The sequence below is a fragment of the Tiliqua scincoides genome, chromosome 2, assembly GCF_035046505.1.
Source record: "Tiliqua scincoides isolate rTilSci1 chromosome 2, rTilSci1.hap2, whole genome shotgun sequence".
Taxonomy (NCBI): Eukaryota; Metazoa; Chordata; class Lepidosauria; order Squamata; family Scincidae; genus Tiliqua; species Tiliqua scincoides.
This window is the reverse complement of record NC_089822.1, coordinates 61,128,294-61,155,310: the sequence shown is the minus strand read 5'-3', so window position 1 is coordinate 61,155,310 and position 27,017 is coordinate 61,128,294. Positions and strand designations below refer to the sequence as shown.

Sequence of the window (27,017 nt, the reverse complement as noted above, 5' to 3'; positions counted from 1 at the left end):
GTAAGGAGGTATTTGTTCCCTTGCGTGGGGATTAATCCTCACTGCTCTGCTGGGTCTGCTTAAATGTGCCCCAGCTATATATGTAGCTGACACAAGTCCGAGTGGACCCAGAAAGGCAAATCAAGACCAGGAATGGGAATACGATATCACTGATGCAGATACCACCCCCTTCCCAGCTCTTCCCTGCCCCAGTCTCCTCCCTGTTCCTTTCCCTCTCTGTCTCATTCTGCCCACCCTCACCTCCCTTTTGTCCCCCAAGCTGATTTACCAGCTGCAGGGGTTGTTGACGGGCCACTAGTGTGGCCTCTACGGCTTCTTGTAGTGGCAGCCCAGCATACTGAACGGCATTCAGCATTTTGCAGCAACTAACAACAACAACAACAACAACAACTAGGTATTTATTTCTGGTCATCGGATTACTCCTCTGACTTTATTCAAGGCGGTTTACATAGGCAGGCGTTTCTAAATCCCTCAAGGGGATTTTTACAATCATAGAGGTTCTCTCTTTCAAGAACCAACAACATTTCAGAATGGATCTTCCTGGTTTGGTCTCACTTCTGGCCTCCAGTTCTCCCACGCAGGCTGACAAGCAGCTCCATCTCGCACATGGAGGGCAGCCAAGATGCTTCTTGCTCACACCAAGAGCAGGTAAATCACTCAGCTCAGCTTGTCAGCTGCTTCAAGGTCACGCCAATCTCAGCAGTTCAGGAAGCTGCAAGTGTCCTCGAAGTGGCGACCTTCTGATGTTTATCTTCGGGCTAACAGAGACTCTACCCTCTAGACCAGACCTCGTGCCCAACTATAAAGTACCTTGCACTGCAAGAACACTAGTTCCAACACTGCAAGGCACCCATAGGATTGGGCCATTGGGCTACAATCTTGTTATTAAACTTGAGCATAATGGCATAATTTATATTCAGTACTGTATTTATTCTAAAGGTATATATAGATTGGTGACACTGTGTCCCTTGTGCAATGATTATGCTGATAAGACAAGAAATGTACATTTATTCATAGGAATAATACCATGTTCACTTCTAAGGAATAGTGAGAATTGTTTATGAAGCTTTATTTCCAGCAGAATTTTTTGTGTATTGGCAAAAAATGGGTAATAGTAGAATTACAGCATGTAGAATTACAGCATTTTAATGAGTAATAGTAGAATTACAGCATGGCATGGTAAGTTTGTGATGATCAATAAAGGCTGGAACACACACCACATATAGACAAATACTAGACCCGGACACATCCCATCTCCACCCTCTGCAAATCACACATGTCTACCGTCCTTTTTATATAAGGAGTAGGGCTAGAGTGTATCCAGTTTGTTTACCACAAGGCCTAACAAAATTATTTGAAAAACTTGCAAAATCAAAAACATCATGAAGGAGATAGGCCACTTGAGTTAGTAAAGTCTGACAGTGACACTTCCGTTAATAGTTTAGCTCCAATGTCATACATCCATCACTTCCGAATTATTTATTTATATAGCTCTCCCAAAGAAGGATAACAAACATCTACTTAAATCAAAGTAAATCAAGTGAGACCACATCATAAAGTAAGACAACTCTTCCATTATAGAACAAAAGGAAGACACACCATTCAATATACATCAAAGTAATTTCCCAAAATACTTGGCACATTTCAGAAAGAACATTACTTAAACTTTTATAGACCTCCACAACAATTAACCGATAATCTGGAGCACATATTGATTGCAGGATTGTTGAGTCTGCCAACTGGAGTTTTAACTTGTATATTGTAGTTTTGATTGATACCATTTCAATTTTATAATAGGTATATCATTGGATGTATTGTATGAAAATTATGATTTTATATATAGATATTCCACTTAGAGCAGATGACTCAGCGGTGTTCCTACTTCCTGTTTCCTGTTAACATTCACTGAGTTGTCCCCTGAAGCATGCAGGCTTCCTGCCTGCTTGTACTGCTATAAGCTTTCTGCTTATAGCGTCTGGGTAAAGCAAGATACACTATCCTTCACATGACTGTAAATATCATAAACAAAGTTAATGTGCGTGGGGAAGGTGTGGGAGTCACAGAGATAGGGTTCCCACATATCTGCAGTTTCCTGCATCTGCTATTTCCTGTATCCATGGGGGGAAGTGACAAGAATGCAACCCCAGCGGATACAGAGGATTAACAAAACAATTGAGGAAGGAATTGCATTAAAATACATATATTGCATCCACACAAATACAGTCAAGTACTGCCTCAAAATAATGGGGGGGGGGAGAGGTGCCTACATGAAAAACCTTATAGAAAGCTTATCCATTCCTTATAGCAGGGAGAGAGAGAAGCTATAAGGAAACTACAAGGCAGCTTCCTATATAGCACCTAACACAGATATATTTCTCTTCCATCAGCTTAACTTGCATGTTCTTTAAGTCATAAGGAATGACAGTCAGGTTTGGTAGACCAAAACAGGGCCACTGAAAGGATGTATACACTAATTTGCTCAGCTACTCCCAGCTGGGATGCATGCAAACTCCTAGCTCCATGATTCATCACAGAAACCCAGATGTAGCTGCTTACCATGTGCTGAACTCCAGAAATAACAAAGGAGTTGGAAAAATACCCTTGGGTGATCATATTGTTATAGACTTGGAATACTCAGACATAACCTGAGTACATGTTCTCATATTGCCATAGGATAAGGATATGAGGTGAACCTGAACCATAAAAACGGTAGCTGAACTCCATTTGTTGTTATGGACATTGGGGCACAAATAGAAACCTCACCATCAAATACTGTAGTAGCAGACATACAATTCAAGTAAGGAAGAGCTTCCTTCCTTAAATCACTGTCATTCCTCTAATTACATATTTTGTTGGCACTGCTGTGCATCAGTGACAACAGGCAAGTTCTGATGTCCAAGGTCTGAAGGTGTGCAGAAATGATACCCTTTGGTGTGTCGGTAGTCTTTGCTTTGCCTCCACAAAGCATCTGATGGAGTGTTTCAATACCTGTTGGTGCTTCCCATTCAAAAGTGATACAGCAATGTAAATGGAAGCTGATTTCCCCAGGAAAGGAAATGGGAGCATCTCTTTGAACGAAAAGTCCTACACTTGATCACTGTCTCTGCTGCTGAAAACCAAAAAAGGCACAGGATTGGGCACTTGCTAGGATTAATAGAAATGCTAATAAAAGCATAATAGATTCACCGGATAAAATTGAGTTGCACTGCGACATTACTTTTCACTCAATTTGCTCAGTATTCTCAAATATTTTTGTTCCATATCTTCTGATCTTCGGAATATTTACATCCATTATTCTACATCAATACTGTTGGATAATTACATTAATCACCCGCAGTGAGCAATTTCTCTGTTATCATAGAACTGAATGCTATGAAGTATTTTCTAGCATATGACTGCTAAATCAAGCCATCGAAAGGACATGGGGAAGATTTGGGCAGCTTCATCATTCCTCTTACAATGTCTGAAGCCGCAGGACTTTCCCTTTTTATGTATGTTTCATTCTCAGTAAGGGATGTAGAATAGCTTTACAAAGTGTGTTGTTAATTCCAGTAACATGTCGATAAGCATAGAAAAGAAGCCCAGACACTGCTTTTGGAGTAACTTAAGCAGCTTCTAAAATATCATGTTTGTTATGTCACTTGTAGCCCAATCCTAACCCATGCTGGAAGGGGCAGGGCAACAGGCCTGCTCCATATCCAGCGCGGGGTTGGGACTGGCTATGGCTCAGCCTGGGGCAAGGGAAACTGATTCCCCCTTACCCCAAGTAATGTGGTAACAGCCCCAATAGGGCTACTCTGATTTGCACAACCTAAGGAGGTGGCGCAGCTCTGAGTAGCCCAGCGCTGTAGCAGGTCACCTGAGAGTGAAGATCTGGACACTGCCGGATCCTAGCCCCATCCTCTGCTCAGCCTGGAGCACCCACAGGACTGTCTGCCACCCATCCTTCCCTTGCCCCAGGAACACCTCCATTCCCTCTCCCCCCGCCTTCCCCAGTCCCTGTGCTGGCCCGACACAGCCGGTGTGAACTCACCTCTCCTCCAGCGCACTGGATTTGGCATCCTCAGGTGGCACAAAAATGCCATGGCTTGCACTGGCTCAATAGAGGGTTGGGATTTCACCCTTAGAGCCCAGTCCTAACCCCACTGGTGCAGCTGCACCAAAAACAGGCGAATTGGCAGGTTTCAGCAAGGAAAGGAATTTAAATTCCTTTAGCCCTCCATAAGCCTCCTGACCCTCAATCAGTCTCTCTGACCAGGGCCAGAAATTTTGCTGGTGCAAATCCAAGGAGAGAAAGGAGGTGAAGAGGCTACAGAAAAAGGGAAGATGATCTGGCATGCACCATGGCTGCAAGATTCAACTCCTCCTGCAGCCTCCCTCCCCCGTCACACCCACCAGACCCTATTTAATATTCAAATGAAATATGTGATGTTTTAAATACCTCCTTTCATTGTTTTACATTTTAAAAAAGTGAACACCACAATTTTTTAAATGCACATATTTTCTTAAAGCACTGGATTTCCAAGATTTCTATGCTTATCAGGATTATGATTTTCCATGACTATCTGTGAATTGGTTATTTATAATCCCTTATACATTATTTCATTGATTGATTATTCAGTGCAAAGATTGTCTCATTGATTAATTATTTTTAGATTGCCACCATAGAGAAGCATTTAATATAGTTTTACTGATCTCTTGGGGAAAAAGATGTTTTATTTTTTACTAAAAATTGTGATTTATGCAGCGACAATATTATGAATCATAATTTGCAATCATTAATAACTTTTTGCAACTTGCTGAATAAATTAATTTAGCTTATGCAGTTATTGCCCTGATGAACAGCAGCATTGCTACAAATGCACTGGGATAATTTTACTGCTGTGTGATTTGAATAAATAAATACTCATGCAACATTTTGAACTTCCAAGACACTTTTCTTTTGACTTGCAAGGAAGGAATCTTCCTGCTGGATGATGATCATTGCCTCAAGAGAAAGGAAAACGTTGGTTCACCGGAGGGTATCACTTTACTAAATAGTATGCTTCTCACAGCAGCTTTTCAATGGTGCATTACCGGAAAGCGTTTGAATGTGGACAGCATTTGGTGAGGAGCACTCAGCATACCAAATCTGATGTTATGTGTGTATTACAAAGCTCCTTAAGCATATCTCAGTTTTTGTACTATTTGGAGGTAAGATTACAGAACGGTACAACATACAGTCTCCAAGCCATATGCAGCAAACAGGCCATGTACTATGCCGTACCAGGTGCATAACGATGAGGGCACTAGCCAAGTTCAGGTGCAGTGCTAGACTGTGGGTTAGTGCTCCATGAACAAGCCTAAGGAAGCTGCAGGCTCATGAACCCCACCATCTCTTATGGTCATCATGGTCAAGTGGAAAATGAAAGCTTCTACTTCAAGAAAAACAGCATTTCGAAGTTCTATATGAACTAGGTAAACTGCATCTTCAGCATAATCCTATACATCCATGGCTCTTAACATTTTTTGAGTCATGGACCCCATGGATTATTTGATGAACATTACAGATTCCCTCCCTAGAGAAATGCACATAAACACAGTCACAGAAAAATATTTTTGCACCCAATACATGGAGCCCCTGAAGCCTATCCATGGACCCCAAGTTAAAAAAGAAACTCGCTATACATGTTTACTCAAAAGCAAACTCCAATATGTTAAATGATGTTTACCAGGGATGGGAACTCAAGTCAGGTGACTCGAGTCTTGGTCAAGAAAATCAGCATTTTTTGCTGACTTGTGGAGACTCAAGTCAGCTATGCCAATGACTTGGGAAGTGACTCAAACCTGAGGCCACTGACTCAGCACTAGGTCCCCACGCATGCAGACTTGAGTCTGTCTGTGTCTGGGCATGCTTGCTTACTTTTTCATGGAGTGAAAAACCTCATGGGGCCATCACTCAGACTGGGGGAGCAGCAGGGAGTTTCTAGCCATGAGGCAGGGAAGGATTAATGCTTTGCTTTTGCATAGAGTGGGGGTGGGGGGAGATGGCAGCGGACTCTCTTGCCCATCTTTGAAGGAAACGATGGTCATTGAATGAAGGATGGGCAGTCTGATTTGCTTCTTTGGATGAGGGAGGGCAGGAGGAGTTCTTGCCTTGGAATTGGCTGGAGAAGCCCAGGGAAAAAGGAGGTGGAAGGGGGAGGGATCTGCAGCAATAACACTTTCTAATCGCATGGCTGCTGTGAGCTCTGTTGTTACGTGGGGGTGAGGAAGCCTCACTAAATGACCAGCAATGGGACTACTTCTGAGTACAGCTGCAAAGGATTGAGTCCGCCAGTAAGCCTCCCAGCTGCTGCATGTGACCCTCTTCCCTCTTGCTGCTTCTGTCCCTGCTCTCACACAGTCAGTCCCACCCCCTTCCACCCTGTTTACAGATGGGAGGGGCAGAAGGGGAGTGTTTAAAGAGAACACTAATATACACACACACCAGCAGCAGCCCCGTTTTTTTTTCTGTGCCTGACACATGTATCAAAAAGACTTGTGACTCTGGGCAACTCGGAAAGTCCACCCATGAGGACTCATTTTTGACTTGAGTTATGGGGGGTGGAGACTCATGACTTGATTTGCCCATCCCTAGTGTTTACTCCACTTTAAGTGTGCATAGGATTGCAAGCTTTGCTAACTAGCTGGAGGTGGAACAATGTCGCACCAAGATAACACTGTAGTTTGATACACTTGCTTGCTCAAACTCTAGTTTTTAACAAACCACAGCTTCTCTAGTTTCTATGTAACACATAACTCCAATTTGTTTTAAAATGAAAACAAAATCCTCTACTCTCATTCAAAAGAGAGGGACAGTGGGGAGGGAAAAGAGGCAGAGCCCAAAGTTCCCTAGGCTCATTCACATCATCATCATCGGCATCCTTCAGTCTCGGGAGACTATGGTATCGCACTATGAAAAATGGTCCTGAAACAGCGTCTAGTGTGGCTAAAAAGGCCAATTTGGGAGTGACAATCCCTTCCACACTGGGAGCAAACGTAGTCTGTCCCTGGTGTGTCTCCCTGGCTGTGGGCCTTCCTTCTTTGCCTCTTTGCCTCAGTCTGTTGGGCAAGTGTCTCTTCAAACTGAGAGAGGCCATGTTGCACAGCCTGCCTCCAAGCGGGCAGCTCATAGGCCAAGGTTTCCCACCTGTTGAGGTCCACTCCTAAGGCCTTCAGATCCCTCTTGCAGGTGTCCTTGTATCGCAGCTGTGGTCTACCTGTAGGGCGCTTTCCCTGCACAAGTTCTCCATAGAGGAGATCCTTTGGGATCCGGCCATCGCCCATTCCCATGACATGACCAGGCCAACGCAGGCTCATTCATATAGCACAAAACTAGAGTATTGTGTTATATCTAAACTCCAGGCTGCTATTTTTGCAGTCTTCCCAAATTCTGAACCATTAAGAAGTTTGAATCACAATGAAACTAGCTGATTCTAGTGGCAGTCTGTTGCTATCACTTGTAACAAACAGAACATTAAAAACAAACAACCCCACAACTTCCATTAGGCTACAATTCTAGACAGAGACCACCTGTACTGAAAGGATAAATAGACTAGTATCAGAAGCTATCCAAATTAAGCTCCCTTGGTACAGATGCTACAACCAGCCACGTTTAATTATTGTTTGCTGAGATTTACCATATCTGTTTATACCCCTAGGCTACAATTCTTAAATCACAGATTTTGCAGTGCCAGAATGCCTGACAAAACGGCAAATAGATTTCATTCACAAAATACCGCAGAGTCATCAGGAACCATTTCCATCTGGATACCTGCTGGTCATTGCAAATGAAGGACACCAACCAGTGAAAGGTACTCTTGACCCAAGAAACCTGTTAGCAGCATAAGCCAAATTCTTTTCTCATGTTATCACTATTGGAAGGAACTGGTATTTAATTATTGCAAAACTCTCTCAGAAACCAGTGACCATATTAAAAAGAAGCTAAACAACATGACACAAAAAAACATTTTCTAATAAGAGGATAATACTAACTTAATAAGAACATGTTTCTAAAAAGAACATAAAAGCCTGGCAGGATCAGGCCAATCAAGGCCACTATTCTCTTTTATGCAGAGGCTCACCAGCCCACAAACAGAAGAAAAAGCCATACTTCTCTCCTGCAACTAGCATTCAGAGGTACGACGCTGGTGAACACTGAGGCAGTAGCCATTGACTAGTACAGTGGTTCCCAAACGTTTTAGCATTGGGACCCACTTTTTAAAATGACACTCTACTAGGACCCACCTAGCTTTATGAGATTTTAAAAAAAATCACTTTACCAGCCACTCAAGCCTCTGTTTTTCTCCTTTTTAATACGATGGGGAGGGACTGCCTTTTGGAGCCTTTGTTGAGCTGCACATTCATCAGATTGCGACTATTTTGGTAGTCTTGCATTCCCTTTTGCCTGGCCTTCAATAAGAGCTGAGGCATATTTGCCTACCCACACTTACATATGGCTGTTTCGTTCTCATGGGGCTTGTTATATTTTTCTCGTCAGCTTGGGGGGATTTTCTTCTTCACATTTTGGGGCCTGTTCCTCTCAACCTGCCCTTAGAGGTGGACTGAGGTGCAGTTGCCCACTTGTGAGGTACAGTTGCCCACTTGTGAGGAAAAGCACACATGCAGCTCAATTTCACTTTCCATAGGGCTCCATGCATTTTCTATGGCAGCTGTTTGTCAGTTTCATGACCCATCAACAATCAGGTCACAACCCCCACTTTGGGAAACACTGGAATAGTAGCCAGGGATGGACAAATCCAGCATGGCTTAATTCAAGTTGAATCGCAAATCTCTGCCCCCTATGACTTGACTTGAAAACGAGTCATAATGGGGGGGGGGTATTTTCTGAGTCACCTTTTTGCATTCGAAAAGAGTCAAGTCCTGAGTTGCCCCCTTTAAAAACCCAGCTATGGAAAAAAATGGGGCTGCTACTGGGGTGTGTGTGTGTGAGAGAGAGAGAAAGAAAATTTCCTTTAAACATTCCCCGGCTGTCCTGTCCATATGTAAATGAGGTGGGAGGGGGTGGGACAGGTTGTGAGACAGCAGGGACAGAGGCAGCAAGAGGGAGGAGGGTCATACGCAGCAGCTGAGAGGCTTACCATCAGTTCTTTCAGAGATGGGCAAGAGAACCTGCTCCCACCTTCCCCCCTCCTACTCAGATGCAAAAGCAAACATTAACCCTTCCCTGCCTCCTGGAACTTCCCTGCTGCTCACTCAGGCTGAATGATGGCCCCACAAGGTTTTTCACACCACAAAAACAGTAAGTAAGTACACCCAGGCACAGACTCAAGTCTGCATGTGTATACAATTGCCAAGTCAAGGGGCCCTTGACTGGGGTGTTTTGCTGTGTCTTCCACACGCGTAACTCAAGTCTCCATGAGTCAACAAAAAACATGCATTTTTGCCACTCTGCCACAAGTCACCTAACTCGAGTTCCTAACCCTGGTAGTAGCCATTGATCGACTTGTCCTTCATGAATGTGTCCAATCCCCTTTTAAAGCTATTCCAGCTAGAAGCCATCACAAGATTATGCAGCAACAAATTCCACAGACTAATAAACAAATTTAAGTGAATTGGTAGCTTCCTGGCCATTCATGATTATGAATGCCGCTTAGCACAGAAATGTTATTATATTCAAAAGAAAATGTTTCATATGTTTCACTTTGTTACAAACTCCAACATTCAGCAGTAGATCTTTCTTCTACATAATGTTGCTGGTAAAGAACCAAAGAGAAGAGCACGTTTTTGTGTGCATCCCTGTCATTTCCAGGTAAGAATAAATGTTAGGCCTTATCAACTGATGAACAACCAAACTAGCAAATATCCTATGGCACCCAAATCCCTGTGCAAGGCTTTCATTGACATCAGAAGCATTTTCACATGCCTTCTGCAGGCAGAAGATTACCTTCACATAATGAGATGTGGTGGCTTCTTGTGTGGCCTTGACTATAACACGTACACCTCACCCAAACAACTTGTTGTACCTCTGCTATGAATACCAGGCATTCAAACATCATTCACCAACAAACTTTTTCAAAGGGTTTCAAGGCTGAGAATCCCTGTGAATTATCAAGCAGGCCATACAGAAGACCCAGTGACTCTTCTTAGAGCAGCCATTTCAGCATACAAATAGAACAGAAAGCTTCAAAGATTGACTTCTGGGACACACATGGCAAATTCAGGAGAGAGAGAGTAGTTGCCAGCACATGGGCATTCTTTTCAATCATCCCATCAAAATCCAGAGGAGATGAATAAATTTGCCCTAAGTGCAAATTCATGGCAAAGACGATGTGTGTTTGCTACTTCTGCATTCACGTCCATAGGTATCCCTACAAAAATAACTTGATAATACCCAAGTCCAACTTGAAGACACACCAGTAAAGTTCAGATTTCCAAACCAGACTTTCACATAGTGGTGGCAGTAAGAACGATGATGGAAGTGGCAGATTTACCAAGGATGATGAAATGAATTGTAAGGGTTTGGAAGCTACCTAAACTGAAATAACTTACTTACAGCTCACTTTCGTTTGGCATGAATGCTGGTGAAACAAGCATTCCACCAGTGGTGACTGCCTTATGGCAGCAGGCAAAGGAAGTAGGGCAGAGTTGGGCTGAACAGGTTGGGGGTAAGCCCAACAAGGTGAAGGCCAGAGCAGAGGACTGCAGATCAGGGCCAGGAAGGGAACAGTATTGGCTGTGCCCCCAATATCCTTTCCCCCTTCCTGGCCTTAATCTGCCTTCCCAGGTCGCTGGCACAGGTCCAAGTAGACCCATTCAGATAGTGGAGGTCTATCTCCCAGGCAAGGGAACATATATTCCCTTACCTGTAGGATACCTCTGGAACTTAATTCCCCCCCCCCCCAAGTAGAATGAAGCACCCAGGAGGGGGGTTTGGGATTGTACTTAAAATTTGGTTAAAGGAGTCTCACTTCTTTTGTTAGGAAATGGGTTTGGGGAGTACATTTGAGTTGATTATCGGTAATGAAATATAATAGATTGAAGATGAAACATGCTGGGCTACATTTAAGAATTTTTATGTCGATTTCATTTATTTTGGTTTATTTTCTTATTTATTTCTCCTTTTCTTTTCTCTCTTCTTTTATTGATTATCTTAATACTATATTTACAATATATAATATTGGTTACATCATGTCATAGCTTATATATTGATACTATAATTTAAACAAATTTTTTTTTAAAAAAAAGTCCAAACCAGACTAAAACCAGACTACTTGCCCCGAGTAAAGCAAGTAGCCCCACAATGGGGTTACTCAATTCTACGACAACCTGGGCAATGGCGCAGAATTCAGAGCCTCCGTGTTGGGCGGTCAGCCCGACACAGAGGCTCAGGATCAGGTGGAGTGAAGCTCCACTAGTCCCGCCTCCCTCCTACCCTACTTCCTGCCCCCAGCATGCCCCCTCCTCATCCTCTGTCCACCCTCCCTGCGCCTCCTCCCACCCCAGAATGCCTCCTTTCCGCCTCCCCTATGCCCCCACCTTTATGATTCATCATAATGATTCATTCTGACATATTTCATCTTTCATCTTTATTATTCATTCTGACATATTTTTGTTGCTCCAGGAAGAGCTTCCTGACATGCTAGTGGGTTCTCAGGATAAAGAGAATCTCACCACACAAGACTATGCATATCTACTCAGATGTAAATAACCAATGTATTCAATGGGGTTTACTTCTAGGAAAGTGTGAATAGGACTGCAAGCTTAACCTCAGGTCCTTCTGGAGGCTGATTTGGAACTCTACTGCCTTAGGGCCCAATCCTAACCAGTGCACACTGGCTCACTGCTGGCACACATTGTCGCAAATGTGCCATAAGGCACGTTTGCGGGCCCTAGCACCAGTGGAGCATCAGTGCTAGCCCAGTGCTGGGCTAGCTCCAGTGGAGCATCGGAGCTCCATTGCTTGGTGGTCACGCAGACTGTCCAGGAGAGGTCAGGCACAACATTTTGGTATTCCAGTTCACTTTATCACATGCCATCTCTTCTTTCCAAGGTTCCAACTTTAGTTACCCCTGTTACCTTCAGGATACGGAAAGATGCATTTTGCTGCTATCTAGGATTAAGCCATAAATGACTGAGGGCCCAATGCAAACCAAATTTCCAGCACTGATGTTGCCACATTGCAGCCCCTTGGTAAGGGAACAAATATTTCCTTACCTTGGGGAGGCCTCCATGACTGCCCCTTCACACCATAGGATGCAGCGCATGCCCCATCAGCATTTCTGCTTCAGTGCAAGTTGGGTAGGATTGGGCCCTGAGTGTCACATACTTGAAAAAGATTCAACACCCACAGTAGAGTTCAATTCAAAAACCAGCTTTCTTTTCTCAAAAAAAGGAAGTTATTGCAAAGGATAGCAAAGAAATGAAAGTAAAAGGCATACAATGAAGACTTCACCTGTCCAACCTTCTCTGGAACAACAGTTAGAATTCAAGGTGGTCATCAGGAGGTTAAGAAGATGCACGCTCTTCCATGGCTCATAAAGGAACTCCCCACGAGAAGATCATTCAAAATGCCTTGCCTTTTGTACGGTTGTATACTATACTGCCATCACTTAATAACCACAGCAGGATTTTTTTCCTTCTTGATCCGTACCAATGACTGAATCAAGATCAATCATCAGGAACCACGAGGGTGGTGGGGAGCTCTAAAGGCAGAGAGTGAAGTTCTCTTGATGGGCAGATAATTCAAATCTAAACAAGATGGCAGAATTATAATGAGAAGGAGAACAGGGAACCTTTTGCTACAGTAAGAGAACACTGACGAAAGCATAACTTCTGAGACATGAAAAAGGAGGACAGCCCAAGTCCACGAGCTAGCACAATATTTTGTACTATAGCTTTCATTTGAAAATATTGCAAATAAAATAGGGTTTGATATTTCATTTGACTTAATTCATGAAAAGTAAAGATTCACAAAAAAAAAATCAAAGCAAGAAAAAATGAAATTATCTTTGGGAAAGGAAAAAAATAAGGTATTCGGATCTGTAAAAGGAATATTCTGTAAATGGAATAGAATTTTTAGGTACATGGCTCAAGTGTTTATTGTCCACTGCCTTTGCTAAGCTCTTTGAACTCTATAAAAAGTATCCTGTTCTTTTCAGCCTTCTGCCTTGCATCCTGTGAGTGCTTCATGCTTCCATTTCGCAGTAAGCAAAGAGCCAGTAAGACCCAAGAACTGAGATAGGAAGGCTGGAAACACAAGTGGAAAATTAATTTGCATGATCGGGGGAAATTTTTGAACATTTTTGTAGGGTTCCCTTTTATCTTCTGTTTCCATGTCCATGGGGGATGCGGAATGAATTCCCCATGGGTACAGGGTGGATACCTGTATTGTGAAGCTACACATATTTGCCAATAGGAGTCATGTAATGGGGGGGTAACTAATGGGGGGCAACATTACCATTGAAGATTTTAAAAAGGCTGCAGGTTTATAATCCCCAAACATTTGAACATCTACATGCCTACCTGAGATACACAGTCTATGTAGGTGTACTGTCAGTTTATCTACCAATGATTGTAGGTGGGTTAGTACATTGGTCCAAAATCCATAGTTGACAAAACTTTGCTGAGATTTTTTTTTAACCATAAAGAAACAAATATACATTTAAAAAATCAAGCAGGAGCCTGAACAAGCACAAGTTGTTCATGAACCTTTTTTTAAAAGGTTGGAACATTCTGTAGCTAAGAATGTTTCACTCGTCTTTTCTCTGTGTCACTGCACAGTTGAGCTTGACAGGCTCCAAATACCACATCAAGTGAGTGGCAAGTCTTGTTTTATTTTTTGGAAAGGATTTAGAATACCTACCACATAATGCAGACATTACACTTATCACAGATATATCAGTGGTTATGGTAACTGAGATGGATAATTGCCATTTGTGTTATCCATTCTTAGGGCACAATCCGAACTAACTTTCCAGCACTAAGGTAAGGTCAATACAGCTCCGAGGTAATGCAAGAAACATTCCCTTACTGCAGGGCTTCTCAAACCAGGGCGCCTCAACACCCCAGCCTATGGGCCCTGGACTCTGCCCCCTTAAGGGTCAGATCCCCAGAATCACATCGCTGTAGGGACTGGCATGCACTTACCATGTCTTAGAACGTTAAAGCGGAGTGATCGTGCTCCACTTCCAGTTTTCAATTGCAAACCAGAGGCGGACCATGATCACTCCACTTTCTATTTCTGAAGGTTGGGGAGCCCTTCAGAGTCTCACGCAGGGCTCCCCACACCCCTGGGAGTCTGCAGCAGGGACTGGTAAATGTATGCCAGTTCGTGCAGCCCCCTTAGCGATGCGATCCTGGAGATTGCATTGCTACCTTACCCCCGCCCCCACTACCTTCCTGCTCCCCCACAAGGACTTACTGCAGTCCTCAAACTCCCTGTGAGTTTGAAAACTGCTGCCTTACCTTGAGGATGCCTCTGTGACTGCCCCCCAATTGCAGGATGCAGCACATGGCACAGCTATGTGAGAGCTGGAAAGTTGGTTAGGATTTGGGTCTTAATGATTCAAGTTACATTTTGTGAAGGAAGATGTTTGAAGGGCTCCTCCCCCCCCCATGTGTAGTCTTTAAGACTTGTTATGAAACTTGATGTTTAAGAAAAGTTATCTATGCTCTTCCATAGGCTCTGCCCTTTTAAAAAAATGTTGCACTCACTGCTCAGACCGACAAAAGGGATGCCAGTACATTAAGAAACAACCATAGAGAATGACTAGGTTACTGCCTTTTGCAGGATTAGCCAGCCTGGAAGCTAAACAACTGCTTGCCAAGGCAAGAGGGGCATGAAGAGGCTACCGCACTGCCTAGCAGCTCTTACAGAATTTCTTCCATGCTCTCCCAGGCAATTGCTGCTCAGCTATCGCCACACCTGGCCCAAGTCGCCTGTGTGGGATGGAAATTGGCAAGGGGTGCTTCCGTCCATATTCATGGAAGGTGGAGCAACAGATTAGCCACTCTGGCAGCTAAAGAACTGCTCAGGCAGCTTCCCATATGATTGTCATACAAATGATCATAGTGTCACAAGAGAACTCTGGCACTCCAGTTCATCACAGCATTCACGATGTGGAAAGCAGGAAACAACATACAGAAACACGGTATAACACATACAAACATTACACGTAAAGACAAAATGCCACAAGCAAATATAGCTTCATTGGCTTTTAGGGAAAGTTCTGCAAGCTGCAGCTTTATTTCTCTCCCCTTCACACCTACTTCTCCAGTGAGAGAAAAAAAAAAGGATTTGGCAAGGTTTATCTTGTTCTAAGCCACTGCATCATTACTAGAAAGGATGAGAGCTTCTTTAAAGAGAAAACAGCACCACTTGGTTTAGGTTTTGTCTCAAAATGAGAGAGAAATCCCTTCACTGATCACTGAAAGAAGCTTCAGTGATTCTAACAGTTTACTAGCTCAGAAAGCATCAGGACTTCATGCTATATGACAGTCTGCCTATTACCACCACCATTAAGCACTGAATACTGAAAAGGTTTGGGAAGATCTACGTATAATGGCATCAAGATAATCTCCTCTACTTTCAGAGATACCAGACAGAATGCTTTAATTCACAGTCTATTGACCGTTTACACTCCATATTTTTATGCATCTGCTTTCTGAAAACTATCAGCAAGAGAAAAATTTAATAACTCCACATGGGAGATTCAGCAAATGCTTTAAAGGCACAAGCATACTTTCTGAAGCAGTGAGAAAAGTGATTCAAGCTGGGGAATGTGAATCAAATCACCTTACTCCAAACTGCACCCTAGCCCGCACCAGTCTTGCTCTGGATCCAGTGCAGGCCAGTTGGCCTGCCTGTTCCAGCGCAAGATAGGATTGGGCCCTAAAGTAGTGCAAAGCTGAGAAAGGCAAAGCAGAAAGGTGAAAAAGCTACGTCGGTGTTTCTCAACCAATGGTACTCGTACCACTGGTGGTACTTGAGGTGGGGTTTGGTGGTACTCACAGGACTCCCAGACCCCCACCCCCTGGCAGCAAGACCAGCAATGCCACATGACAAGCAGTAGTAGGAGGCTCAGCTCAATGGGCAGAGGTTCAGTGTGACTTTTAAGAGCTCTCAAAAAAGCCCTCCCATCAATCTTGAGCCTCTTACCAGTGTTTGTCGCATTGCATCTGGCCTCTCAATCCAGATATAACTGGCTATGACATAATCACCAGTTACTTCCAGTGGTACTTCCAGTATATGGACCATGTGAAGTGGTATGATGGGGAAGAAATGCTGAGCTAAGTCATTCTGGTTTTGGGAAAGGAGATAACAACTGAGTGAGAATTACATCCCCAGGTGCATCCAATTTGGTGGAGAGGCAACTCCGTATAGAACATGGGCTGGAAGTGATTGGGTGCTCGGAAAAGTGGGGTGACATGAGTCAGTGAATTTGGAAAGAATATGGATTGGTCCAGATCCCTCATGGGGTCCAAGAGGAGATGACTACAAAAATCAGGTAGCCCTCACTGAGGTGCGCCTTCTGTGTCAGACGAATGCCGCAGAAGGCTCTGTTACTTTGGACATCAGATTGGACCTGTTAAAGATCTTGGTAATGCAGAATAGAACCTTAAATAGAGTCGACCGGATAGCTTTATTGTGTTTCAGCTGTAATGATACCATATCCCTGGGCGTGCCCCTGTATAGCTCACTTCCTTGGCAGAGAATGGCAATGCTCCTGATGTACTAACTTCTGCTTCTTAACAAATATCTTTTACTCCAGATGGGGTGTGTGCGCTTACTGGCTGGGTGCAGAAAGGTTACTCACGAGACCTAATGGTTGGAGGGGACAGTGGCAGAACTGCCAGGCGTTCACGGTTCTGAGTGGACACATGTATCCCCTTGGGGTGAGCAGACCCGGGCGGGACGGCTGCTTACTCCCCAAGTCAGATCCTGTACAATCTCCATAACAATAATTTTATGATTATTGTGTTTTTTAAATAGTTGGTACTTATGTGCCATTTTACATTTTGATTCACAACTGCTGCTCTTTACATTTGGAGTTCAGACAGGCGAAGTCTTACATGACATTGGAAATTGTGCAGGGACTGAGCCTTGCTAATTTGGCAAAGTGTGCTGAGTACAGAGACACAGCCCAGGCTCACAAAATTACTTGCAAGAGCATCTGCAATAGCTTGCCCTCCCCTCCCTATGTTCACCCTTTTGTATATGCTGCTATAAAATATGCATAGTAGTTAAAACAATTACTGCATCCTGACATACTAACCAGTAATGCCCACTATTTAATCAAATCAGAAATGAATGGCGTGATGAAATTGCACTTACAAGCTGGTTACCCCAGGTGCATTTGATAACTGAGACCAAATTGGGCATCATTAACATGTACTAATAGGAAATATCATCAATATGTCTTATTAAAAAAATTCAATTACTTCTCAAAGCACCTTGCCGGAATGGGTTTTGCTCAATGATTCAACGCCTCTATATTGCTAATGCCCACTGCACACTTGATCACAATGTGCAGTGTGGTTTTTAAAAAAGCATTGTGAAGTTTTCTTGAAATATTGCATTGTTGTAGAATGACTGAAGGGATTGGTGTGTAAAATAACTTCACACTTCGGAAAAGTGTGCTTTTTCGAGCTTTACAATGGTTTCCTCCAGTGGTTGACCCTTTCTGATTGTTTTTCACTTGTTCTTGGGGAATACCAAATATAATCACAGGTCAAAACCGCTTCCTACACATAATGATATTAAAACAGTTCTAATTTTGAAAAGCTCTTGGCAACATGTTGCAATTATTAAAAAAAAGTATCCAAAAGTGCAAAATATACATTGCTCAATAAATATTAAGAATAATATGTTGTACTTGCACACATACTGCATCTAATCTAATGATTTCTCAAGGCCACATATGTAAATATGCTTAATTGCAAAAAAAGATTTCTTACAGAAACAATCTCTCCAAAAGCTAGAACAAAGCAATCTCTTATCCCTGACATTAATGAGAAATACACTTTAAAAAATGTAATTTAGCAGACCTGTTCCCCAGGCACATTACAACCACAAAGAGGAACCCGCCAGTGCTGGAAACCCCCCCCCCCACCAGGGAGTAAGCGCACCACCGGGCAGCGTGGGGAAGTATGGGAAGGGCAGAATGGGGGCAGAATGGAGGCAGTGTTTCTGGGTGGGGAAGGGTAGCCCGGGGCAGGGATGGTAGCCTTGGATGCCCCCACATCCAATCCCCTCCCACACTTGAAAGTCCTAAATGGGCTAATCGAATCATCGCCAGCAATGTTCTTGTACCCTAACATTCCCTTACTCCAAAGAAACCTCTGGCTGTCTTGTTGGCCCTGCAGGATACAGCAGCAGCTCTTTCAGCACCCCCCACCCTGTATTGCAGGGTAAGCAAGCAGCATAGGATTGGGCTGTCAAATGCTTAAAAGATTGCTTCCACCATTCCATCTATTATAAAGGTATGGTATTCAATTCATAATTCTCACCAATTTAAAACTACTTAAAATGCCAAAAGTTTCCAGGCTTCGGTCAGATTTCAGATTATTGCACTGAAAGTACTCATTAACTAGAATATAGACAGAATGATTTTTACCTGTCAGTCTATGCTTCTCTTTCTCTCTGAAACCAGGGTGGTGGTTTACTGAACCACAACCAAAAGTCACTGTAGCGTAAATAGTATTTTAACCCCATTCTTGCTCTTGGGGAAATCAGATCATCCTGGAGTCAGAATAGGATCAATGGACTAATTCTTTACAAAGCTACCCTTTTTCCTTCCTTGTAATTATACACCCAAACTCTTATTTCTTTTGTTCAGATATGTCAACTATCTTATTCAGTTTATGATCTCAAATGTTTGCCACTTATAGAAACTTGCACTGGCAACTAAATTGAGAATTACAAAGTTGGTGGAGCCTTGTAGGTCATACAGTCCAACCCCATGCTCACTGCAGAAAATTCAGAGCTGGAGGACCCTCAACAATGGCCAATTCGTTTGAAAATAATCAGTGATGTCTCCATGGCAGATTCAGCACTGGAGCTCACCATCCACTAACTGTTCTTGCCATAAAAAACTTCTCCTATTTTCCACCATTATCCATCCTCCTAAGGCTCAAGCCCCATAGATCTACCCTTTCCCTAGTGCATTAGAGAACAAGCCTTCCAGCACAGTCCTATACATATCTACTCAGAAGTAAGCCCCATTTAACTCAGAGAGGCTCACTTCTAGGAAAGTGCACACAGAATTGCAGCCTTTGTCCTATATGACACCCTTTTAGGCAGAAGTAAGATGCTGCAAAATTCAAAGCTGCAACTTCATTAAAGAACACAACTTGCAAAGCAGCCATGTAAACAACATGGAGATGACTCTATCTTAAACAACTGCATCACCCTCTTGCTAAGACTGGCCTTCAAACATTCTGGTTGCCACCCAGCCAGGGAGAGAGGTTATGAAGCTGGATCTCTTTGGGTATGCCAGGACATGGAAACAGGCAGGATGATGGACCACTCCTAAATTTAAGTCTTTAGGGGACATCGTGGGTTGAGCTGGTTACCTGTTATGGTGACGAGAAAAGAATCTTGCCATGTCATTCCCCACAAATAACATGATACAAGGTCAGCTTTTTTGGACAAATGGACCAAACTTATTGAATTACAACATCAAGAATAACCACCTTCCAGCAGGTCCTATCAAACTTCTCTCCTATTTAATAGAGTTGAAAGGTACTCACAAGGTCATCCAGTCCAACCCCCTGCCTTAGCAGTAAATTTTAGAGCACAGGTTCCCATGGCAGCAGGAAACACTGTTTTCCTTTAAGGGGAATGGTGAGTAGGTGGTGATAGTGGCAATAACCCCATTTTTACCTTGTCAGTGGTTGTACATACCCAGAAGTGCCCTCACCGCCAACTTGCCACCCCATTTACTGGCTCCTGCACACACTTAATAGTTGTTTTTTTAAAACCTTTGATTAAAGTTTAGGAACCACTAGAGCAATGGTTCCCAAACTAGTGGGTCATAACTCACCAGCCAGGGAAGCACTCAGCTCTGGCCCCTTAAGGGGTGGAGGCAGAGGGATTGCAGCGACACAGATCCCCAGGATCATGCTGCCACCAGTGGAAGAGGGGGGTTTCTGGCTTACCTGAAGCCAGCGCCAGCCTCCCAGGGTTGTGTGAAGCCCCATGGATGCCTCCGCGGGGCTCGCCAAGCCTCAAAAATAATAAAAATTGTGATCGGAACCACTTCCAGCTTCACAATTAGAAAATGCCCTTCATCTCAAAATGCCCTTCATCTTCCTTAAAGTTCTGGGTCATGCTTGCTAATTCTTAACTGCTTCTCTGCAAATTTACTTGCAAATTTATTTTGGCTAGCCAAAAACAAAAATAAATAATTAACTATAATTAACTAAATGCAAAACCTAAATAATCAGAAATAAAAGAAAAAACATGCATAAGAACATAGAGAAATGCTGTGGAAGGTTTGATGAAATCAGACAAAATTTGAAATGTGGTTATAACTGAAAACAGCTGGAAGATCAAATCATGAAAGTCCAGGCATTGCTGTGTAGCAGAAGCCCAAAAGAAAAATGCAACAGCGTTTGGGGCCTCTGCTCTGTCTAAAACTGCAAATAAATTATTCAAGGTGTGCCCTTAGGTGGCCCCATCTCTTGAGTCCCCAATAAGTGACTTGTAGATCCCAGCTAATATTTGTACATTAAGCAATGCAATTAAAAAGTCTCTCATAGAGTGATCTATGTTATAATTAAAGCTATCCCAGAAGCTAAAGTTAGCCAATGTAGTCTTTGTTTGCAGCACAGTATGATGTAGATTATATGGGCAAATCTCTTTTCAGTCAGGCATACAGAGGTTTCTGCCTGAGGCACAAGAGCTTTGGAAGTTAGTCTCCCCACTACAGTTCAATTAATGTTATTGTACTGTTGATTCTTACAGTCATGAAGTTGGAAGGCAATCTAGTACAGCCACTTGGTTGACCAAAGTAAACAACTATCCAGCTTCTTTCTGAAGACTACAATGAGGGAGAGCCCATCACCAATTTAGGCAACTGGTTCCACTGTCAAACAGCTCTTACTATTAAGATGTATCTTCTAACATTCAACAGTCTTTTATAACTTAAGCACATTAGATCTGGTCCTGCCATGGAGGACCACAAGAAAAGAGGAAACCTCCTTTTATGTCAGCATTTCTCAACATTTTGACCCTTCGTGTACCATTTCGTAATTGTCCACCTATTGGAAGTATCGCCAGAAGTAACTGGTGATGATGTCATCGCCAGTTACTTCTAGATTGGGAGGCCAGATGCAATGCAACAAACACTGGTAAGAGGATCAGGGCAAGCAAGAGAGATTCTCTGAGCATGCGAAAAGCACACACTGGAGCTCTGCCCTACCGAGCTGAGGCTCCTACTGCTGCTTATTGCATTGCATTGCTGGTCTCGCTGCCCAGTGACAGGGTCTGGGGGTTCCATGTGTACCACCAGACAACACTTCAAGTACCACTAGCGGTACAAGTACCACTGGTTGAGAAATACTTTTCTATATAAAAGTCCTTCAAGTACTTTAGGAGTGGTATCATGTCCCTCTTGGTCTTCTCCTCATGTTTCCATCATCCCTCTTCCATCAATCTTCCCTCATAGGATTTTGTTCTTCTTTGGGTTAATGGTGCAACACCATGGCTGTTTTTTCCTTCTTTTAAACCTGCCTGTGGTCTTCACTTCTTCAACTGTGCCTTACAAAAAAGTCTCCTTAAACAACTTTACTCCTCTCTCATTCTGCCTTTTACATGGAATCTCTTTCAGAACAGCTATGTGATGTCACTTCTGTCTCATCAATCAAATCCCCCCTAAAAAACGACATTTTCCCTTTACCTTTCCCCCTTACTTCTGTTGTCTCAGCTGAGGCTCCAGAACTGAAAGCAATCAGAAAATGGTTGCTTAACCAATAAACTTTTCAAATAAAATACTTGGGTTGAAATGATGAGTATATAGGAATGAGTCATGGGATGAGCAAATTTCCAAGAAATTTGCCCTTCATGATGGCTTATTTTATTTTATATGATTCTGATATCCAGAAATGATGATCTCACAATTGTATCACTGTTGTAAGAATGCTCAGTATAACTAATAACTCCTTAGCAAACTAATCTAGGACCTCTTGCATTGTAATGGTAACAAGAAAGAATTATGTGGTACCTTAAAGAGTATCAGATTTATTACACCATAAGCTTCTATGGACTGGAAGTTCATAATCTCTAGTCATGAAAGCTTATATCACAGTAAATCTATTAATATTCCACAAAGCTCTTACTGGTTTCTGTTGCAATCAACAAACTTACAGTCCAGTCCTATGCATGTCTACTCAGAAATAAGTCCCATTGTGTTCAGTGGGTATTACTCACAGGTAAATGTGCAGTCCTTAGACTGCAATCCTATAACACTTTCCTGAGAGTAAACCTCACTGAATGTAACAGGACTTACTTCTGAGTAGACCTGCAGAGGACTGTGCTGTTATAGAGCTACTTTTTGAAAATGGTCTAAGAGTTCTCAACTGGATAAAAAAGTTAATATCAATCAGACGTGCTGATGGAAGTTTTACACAGATGTGCAGAAAGTAAATCACAATGGTGCTTTTTTCGCAGAAACAAAATGTTTTGTATGCTAAATCATTATATCAGAACCACTTTCGCCACATACTGATAAAACCAGTCTTAATCATTTCAGTTGCAGTTGCTGTACATATCATGTTTCATGCACTTCAGTTCTCTTGAAACTTCTAGAGAGTTTCAAAGGCAGTGCTATACCTATCAAAGTTTCATGATCTGATCTTCAAGCAAGGAACCGGGAAGTATGACACCAACTATTATGGGAGCATCTTCAAAGAAAGGTTGTAAGGTCTTCTGGGGGTTTTTTATGTTAAAAAGAATTAGTATGCTGGCTCTCTGAGCAAAATTTTTCATCCATATTTTAATACTTCAGTATTATCCTTCATGGTTTCGGGCTTGGCAGGTTAGGTTTTTTCCAATTGCTTTGGAAGTTATAATTCTTCAGGTAGAGATATCTTTTGGAGATAAATTGTTTGCACTTTTTTAAAAAAGGTAAATGTTCCCGGGTAAAAGTCATTACTATGCTCAGCAACCATCTTCAATGATATTCAGTTTGAAAAAAAATGCCCTTTGAAATTTCATCTCTGAGCCTCATTTGATAAGTCTTGGCAGTTTCTGGTATCATAAGCTTATAAGGTTTTTTTGTTTGTTTGTTTGTTTGTTTGTTTTTGCATTTGATAACAGATTTTCCTCTGGTTCAGGGTACATGCCACAAAAGTTTGGCACAATGATGTGTCTGCATAGATACACACATGTGCCCTGTGATTACACCCAGTAAACTATGGTCTGGCAGAGCTAGCAGAAAAGGTTTCTCCTGATGCATGGATGATAAAATCTCAATGAGGCTGAGACTTACAAAAATTTTCATAAGGAGGAGTGATTAAAAAATGGGTTAAGATCAGCAGGATCTGGCATTAAATGACTGCAATAGGATATTGATTTGGGATGAGACAGTATAATTTCTTGGCATAATAGCTATGTCCTTCGTAAAGCATTTGAGGAGAACCAAGACTTGAGATGGAACTTGAATGTTTTTGAACGTCACGCCTCCTCTCCCACTTGTATCTATTGACTTATCAGGATAACACTTGTATTCTGACCATTTAAGGCTATAATTGTACGGTTTGGGAGTTAGCCCCATTGAGCACAGGAACCTGCTTAAAATATAGCTGTACATGCAAAAACCCTGAGTGCTGAAGCTTGGGGTGATCTGGAACACCTTAATGTCTGATGACTTTAGTATATGGTCAACAGCAGAAACAATATTCAAGACACGTCCAAGACAAGTTGTTTTAAGGGGGAATTACAAATACTAGGCTGCACTAGTCAAGAGACATCTATGCTTCCCAACGCATTTTCACTGAAAAGTTAGTAGAACTATCAAAGTGGAACTACCCACTATTAAAGACATGACATTTACAGCTACTCTATAACCTTGTTCTGAAATAGGAATTCTAAGCAAAGAGTTCCGTAAAAGCACTGTCGACAATAGAGAATGTGTGCAGCCAACACTGCTGCCCATTCTTTGCCTCAAGGATAGGATGGGGTATTTGCTTAAATAGAGAAGAAAACTCTAAACTATTTGGCAAACTACAACATTCATGCCTTCTTTAAAGCCAAGCAAACCTTTGGATGCTTGCATTCTTCATCTTTCAGATCTCAGAATGAATGACTCTACCATTCATTCAATTGCAAAGGTATTTTAATTATTGCTTCACATCTAACTGAACTGAAAACGGGTGTTGAACAGATTAGTGTGTCTAAGAATTCTTAGAGAAGTATTGGAGGATATAGGCAGTAGAAGCAGAATGTACCCAATGTGTTTTATCCATCATAATTTTGTACTGGGAAGATGCTTGCTATATTTTTCTGAAGCTCAACTTCCTAAACTGAAAGAGTGACCTCTAGTGCTTTGCTAGCTTGCAATAGTTCCCGGAGTCCAATTTCGCTATAGATTTAATATGTCTTCCTGAAAGCATCTGATTTAATTCCATGCGTAATACCAAATGTTATTAATGTGAAATTCAGTTATGATGGCTTTTGAAAATGGAAGAATTCATGAAGTGTACAAAGAAAAATGATGAAGTCCCCCACCACCAATGCTGAATAAATTGCAAGAGGACGATTTCCAAAGGGAACTTGTCATTCAGGCTCAGGAGTACTTTGTGCACTTAAATGTCATATGAGATATAATGGGTGAATATACGACAAAATATCCATTTGATCCTATTGAGCAGCTGTCTGCTTTATAACAGTATGTTTTCAAACCTTTATGACAGTATATTTCAAAGCCTCTGATGGAACCACTTCACTCACCCACTGCTTCGATGTTCCCAAGGAGCTGTCCCTTCCAACAGTGTTATAATGATATTCATGAATTCCTACTAAACCCAGCACTCATTCCTTCAGCTAGTCGCTGTTTTATGCACTTTCATAGTTTCACTTCCTATGTGGAGCCCTCACATTAAAAAAAAGTGCACACTATAAACCACATAGGAAGATCAGTAAAAATGTTAAGTCTGTGATTCAACTTACGATACAAGGATTCTATTACAAAGTGCATACAAATGAATACAATCAAAGAGCCCTGGATACGTTTTGTACATCACACACAGATCTCATTAAGCCTTGGAAACTGCCTACCCCAGATCTATAATCAAATACCTCATTTCTATACAACTGACTCCCAAGTTCTGGAGTACTCACTGTAAGGCTTCTCCTTACAATTCTAACCCAACGATTCTAACCCAACGACTTCAGAAAATAACTTTGCATACTGCTGCTAACGTTCCACTGCCTGGTCACACACATGAACATCACTCTCTGTGTAATCGATGAACATCCCATAAAATCTTGTTCTCTACATTTGCTCCTCATTACCTTTGCTGTGCTCTTGTGCTCTATCTACAGTACAGCACAGCACTCCGTTCTCTTAATTCAAGAGGCACAGGCAGGTACCTGCAAAATTATACATTGCTAAACCCCTAAGACGAACCAGCACAGCATAGCAGCCTGCCAGAAATCTATTTGAAAGACTTAACAAAATTCTGTGCTCCTAAATTCTGTGCAAAATAGCAAGCAAGCATTAAGAAGGAGAAAAAGGAAAGGCAGAAGGGCAAAGCATATGCAGTTAATTGGTGAAATGTGAATCTCCAATTATATTGGAGCTTGGCTTACTCAACAATACTCTGATTGCAGTCCTGTAAAAAAATGGCAAGTGATAAATGACATTTTTCAGCCACTGAGACATTTTCATCCCATCTACTTACTGTTAGAATGCCAGCAGTACTGATTTATTTCCAGCACTATGTTTGCAGCCCAGATCTCACTATAAGAAGCCATAAGTTTTCAGAACAATCTGGTCCAAGTTTAAGATCCATTTGTCATACTTACATTTGTTCCCTGCTACTAATATATCCCAGTGATGAAGAGGGACCAGAAACAGCATCCTGAAGAAGATCTCAGTGTAAGAATCCATGTTCTCATTGAGGCACCCCAAAGAGCCAGAGTATTAAGAAACAGGCACAGCTGCTCTGCACTTCAGCCCTGTTACTGCTTCCTCTGTTCTCTGGCACTCTCTGTCTGCCTTTCAGTGCTTCCCAGTGGCCAAATAGCTCAGTCAAATGCACTCTGCATCTTCTCATACACTCACACATGCGTACGCACAGAGAGAGAGAGCGCAAGATCTGCTCTTTTCCCCCCCTAACAACAGCAATCCCTGAACAGCAGCTGCAAGACTCTCTTCTAATTTCACAGAATCACTCAGAGCTAAACTGCTAGACTACCCTGTACAGTTTGGTTACTGAAGCTTCATGTTCCTAATGTGTCCTGGATGCCCCTTGTGGTGACAGATAGGAAATGTGAGTCTATGATGAAAGCCAGACAATAAAGGGATCAGCCTTCACATGGGTTCCAGTGCAGACTCCCTGCTGAATTATGACGGTTCCCAATTCTTTAGAGTCAAGCAATGAGAAGGGGAGCAAGAATAAGAGAAAGAAAAGGGGCCACAATGTATACAGTACCTGTTTCATTGTGACCAGTGTCTCTCACTCAATCTGTTTTGAAAGATAACTTTCACTGGCCACATCATTTACAAGTACTGAAGAGAATGTAATAACTCTAGATCATTTCCCTCCAGAAATGGCTTTCAAGGAACAAAACTGTAGTTTGCCTTTGCTTGTGCAAAATTAAAAAAAAAAATTGTATTCAGCATAGAAGCTGGAATTTGTCTTCGGTTGATGCCACAGGATGTTCCCCTGATAGTATTTCTTTAATAAAAGATGGAGTGCCTAAATTCCTATCAATTGTAATCCCACAAATATGTAAAATGCTTCTGCAAGAGCTCAGATTTGCTATTTATTTTCTGCACAGTGTATAATCGAAGACATAAAAGAGAGGA

General features: G+C 42.3%; 1 protein-coding gene across 1 annotated transcript in view; it reads right to left on the bottom strand.

Annotated features, from left to right (window-relative positions):
* CNTNAP4 (contactin associated protein family member 4) overlaps nt 1–26,096 on the bottom strand; it is a 278,158-nt gene extending 252,062 nt beyond the window's left edge. The window contains exon 1 of the mRNA XM_066613747.1: nt 26,012–26,096. Coding sequence (XP_066469844.1) covers nt 26,012–26,096 — 85 coding nt within the window. The remainder of the gene's footprint in view (nt 1–26,011) is intronic.
* Nucleotides 26,097–27,017: the final 921 nt, after the last annotated feature.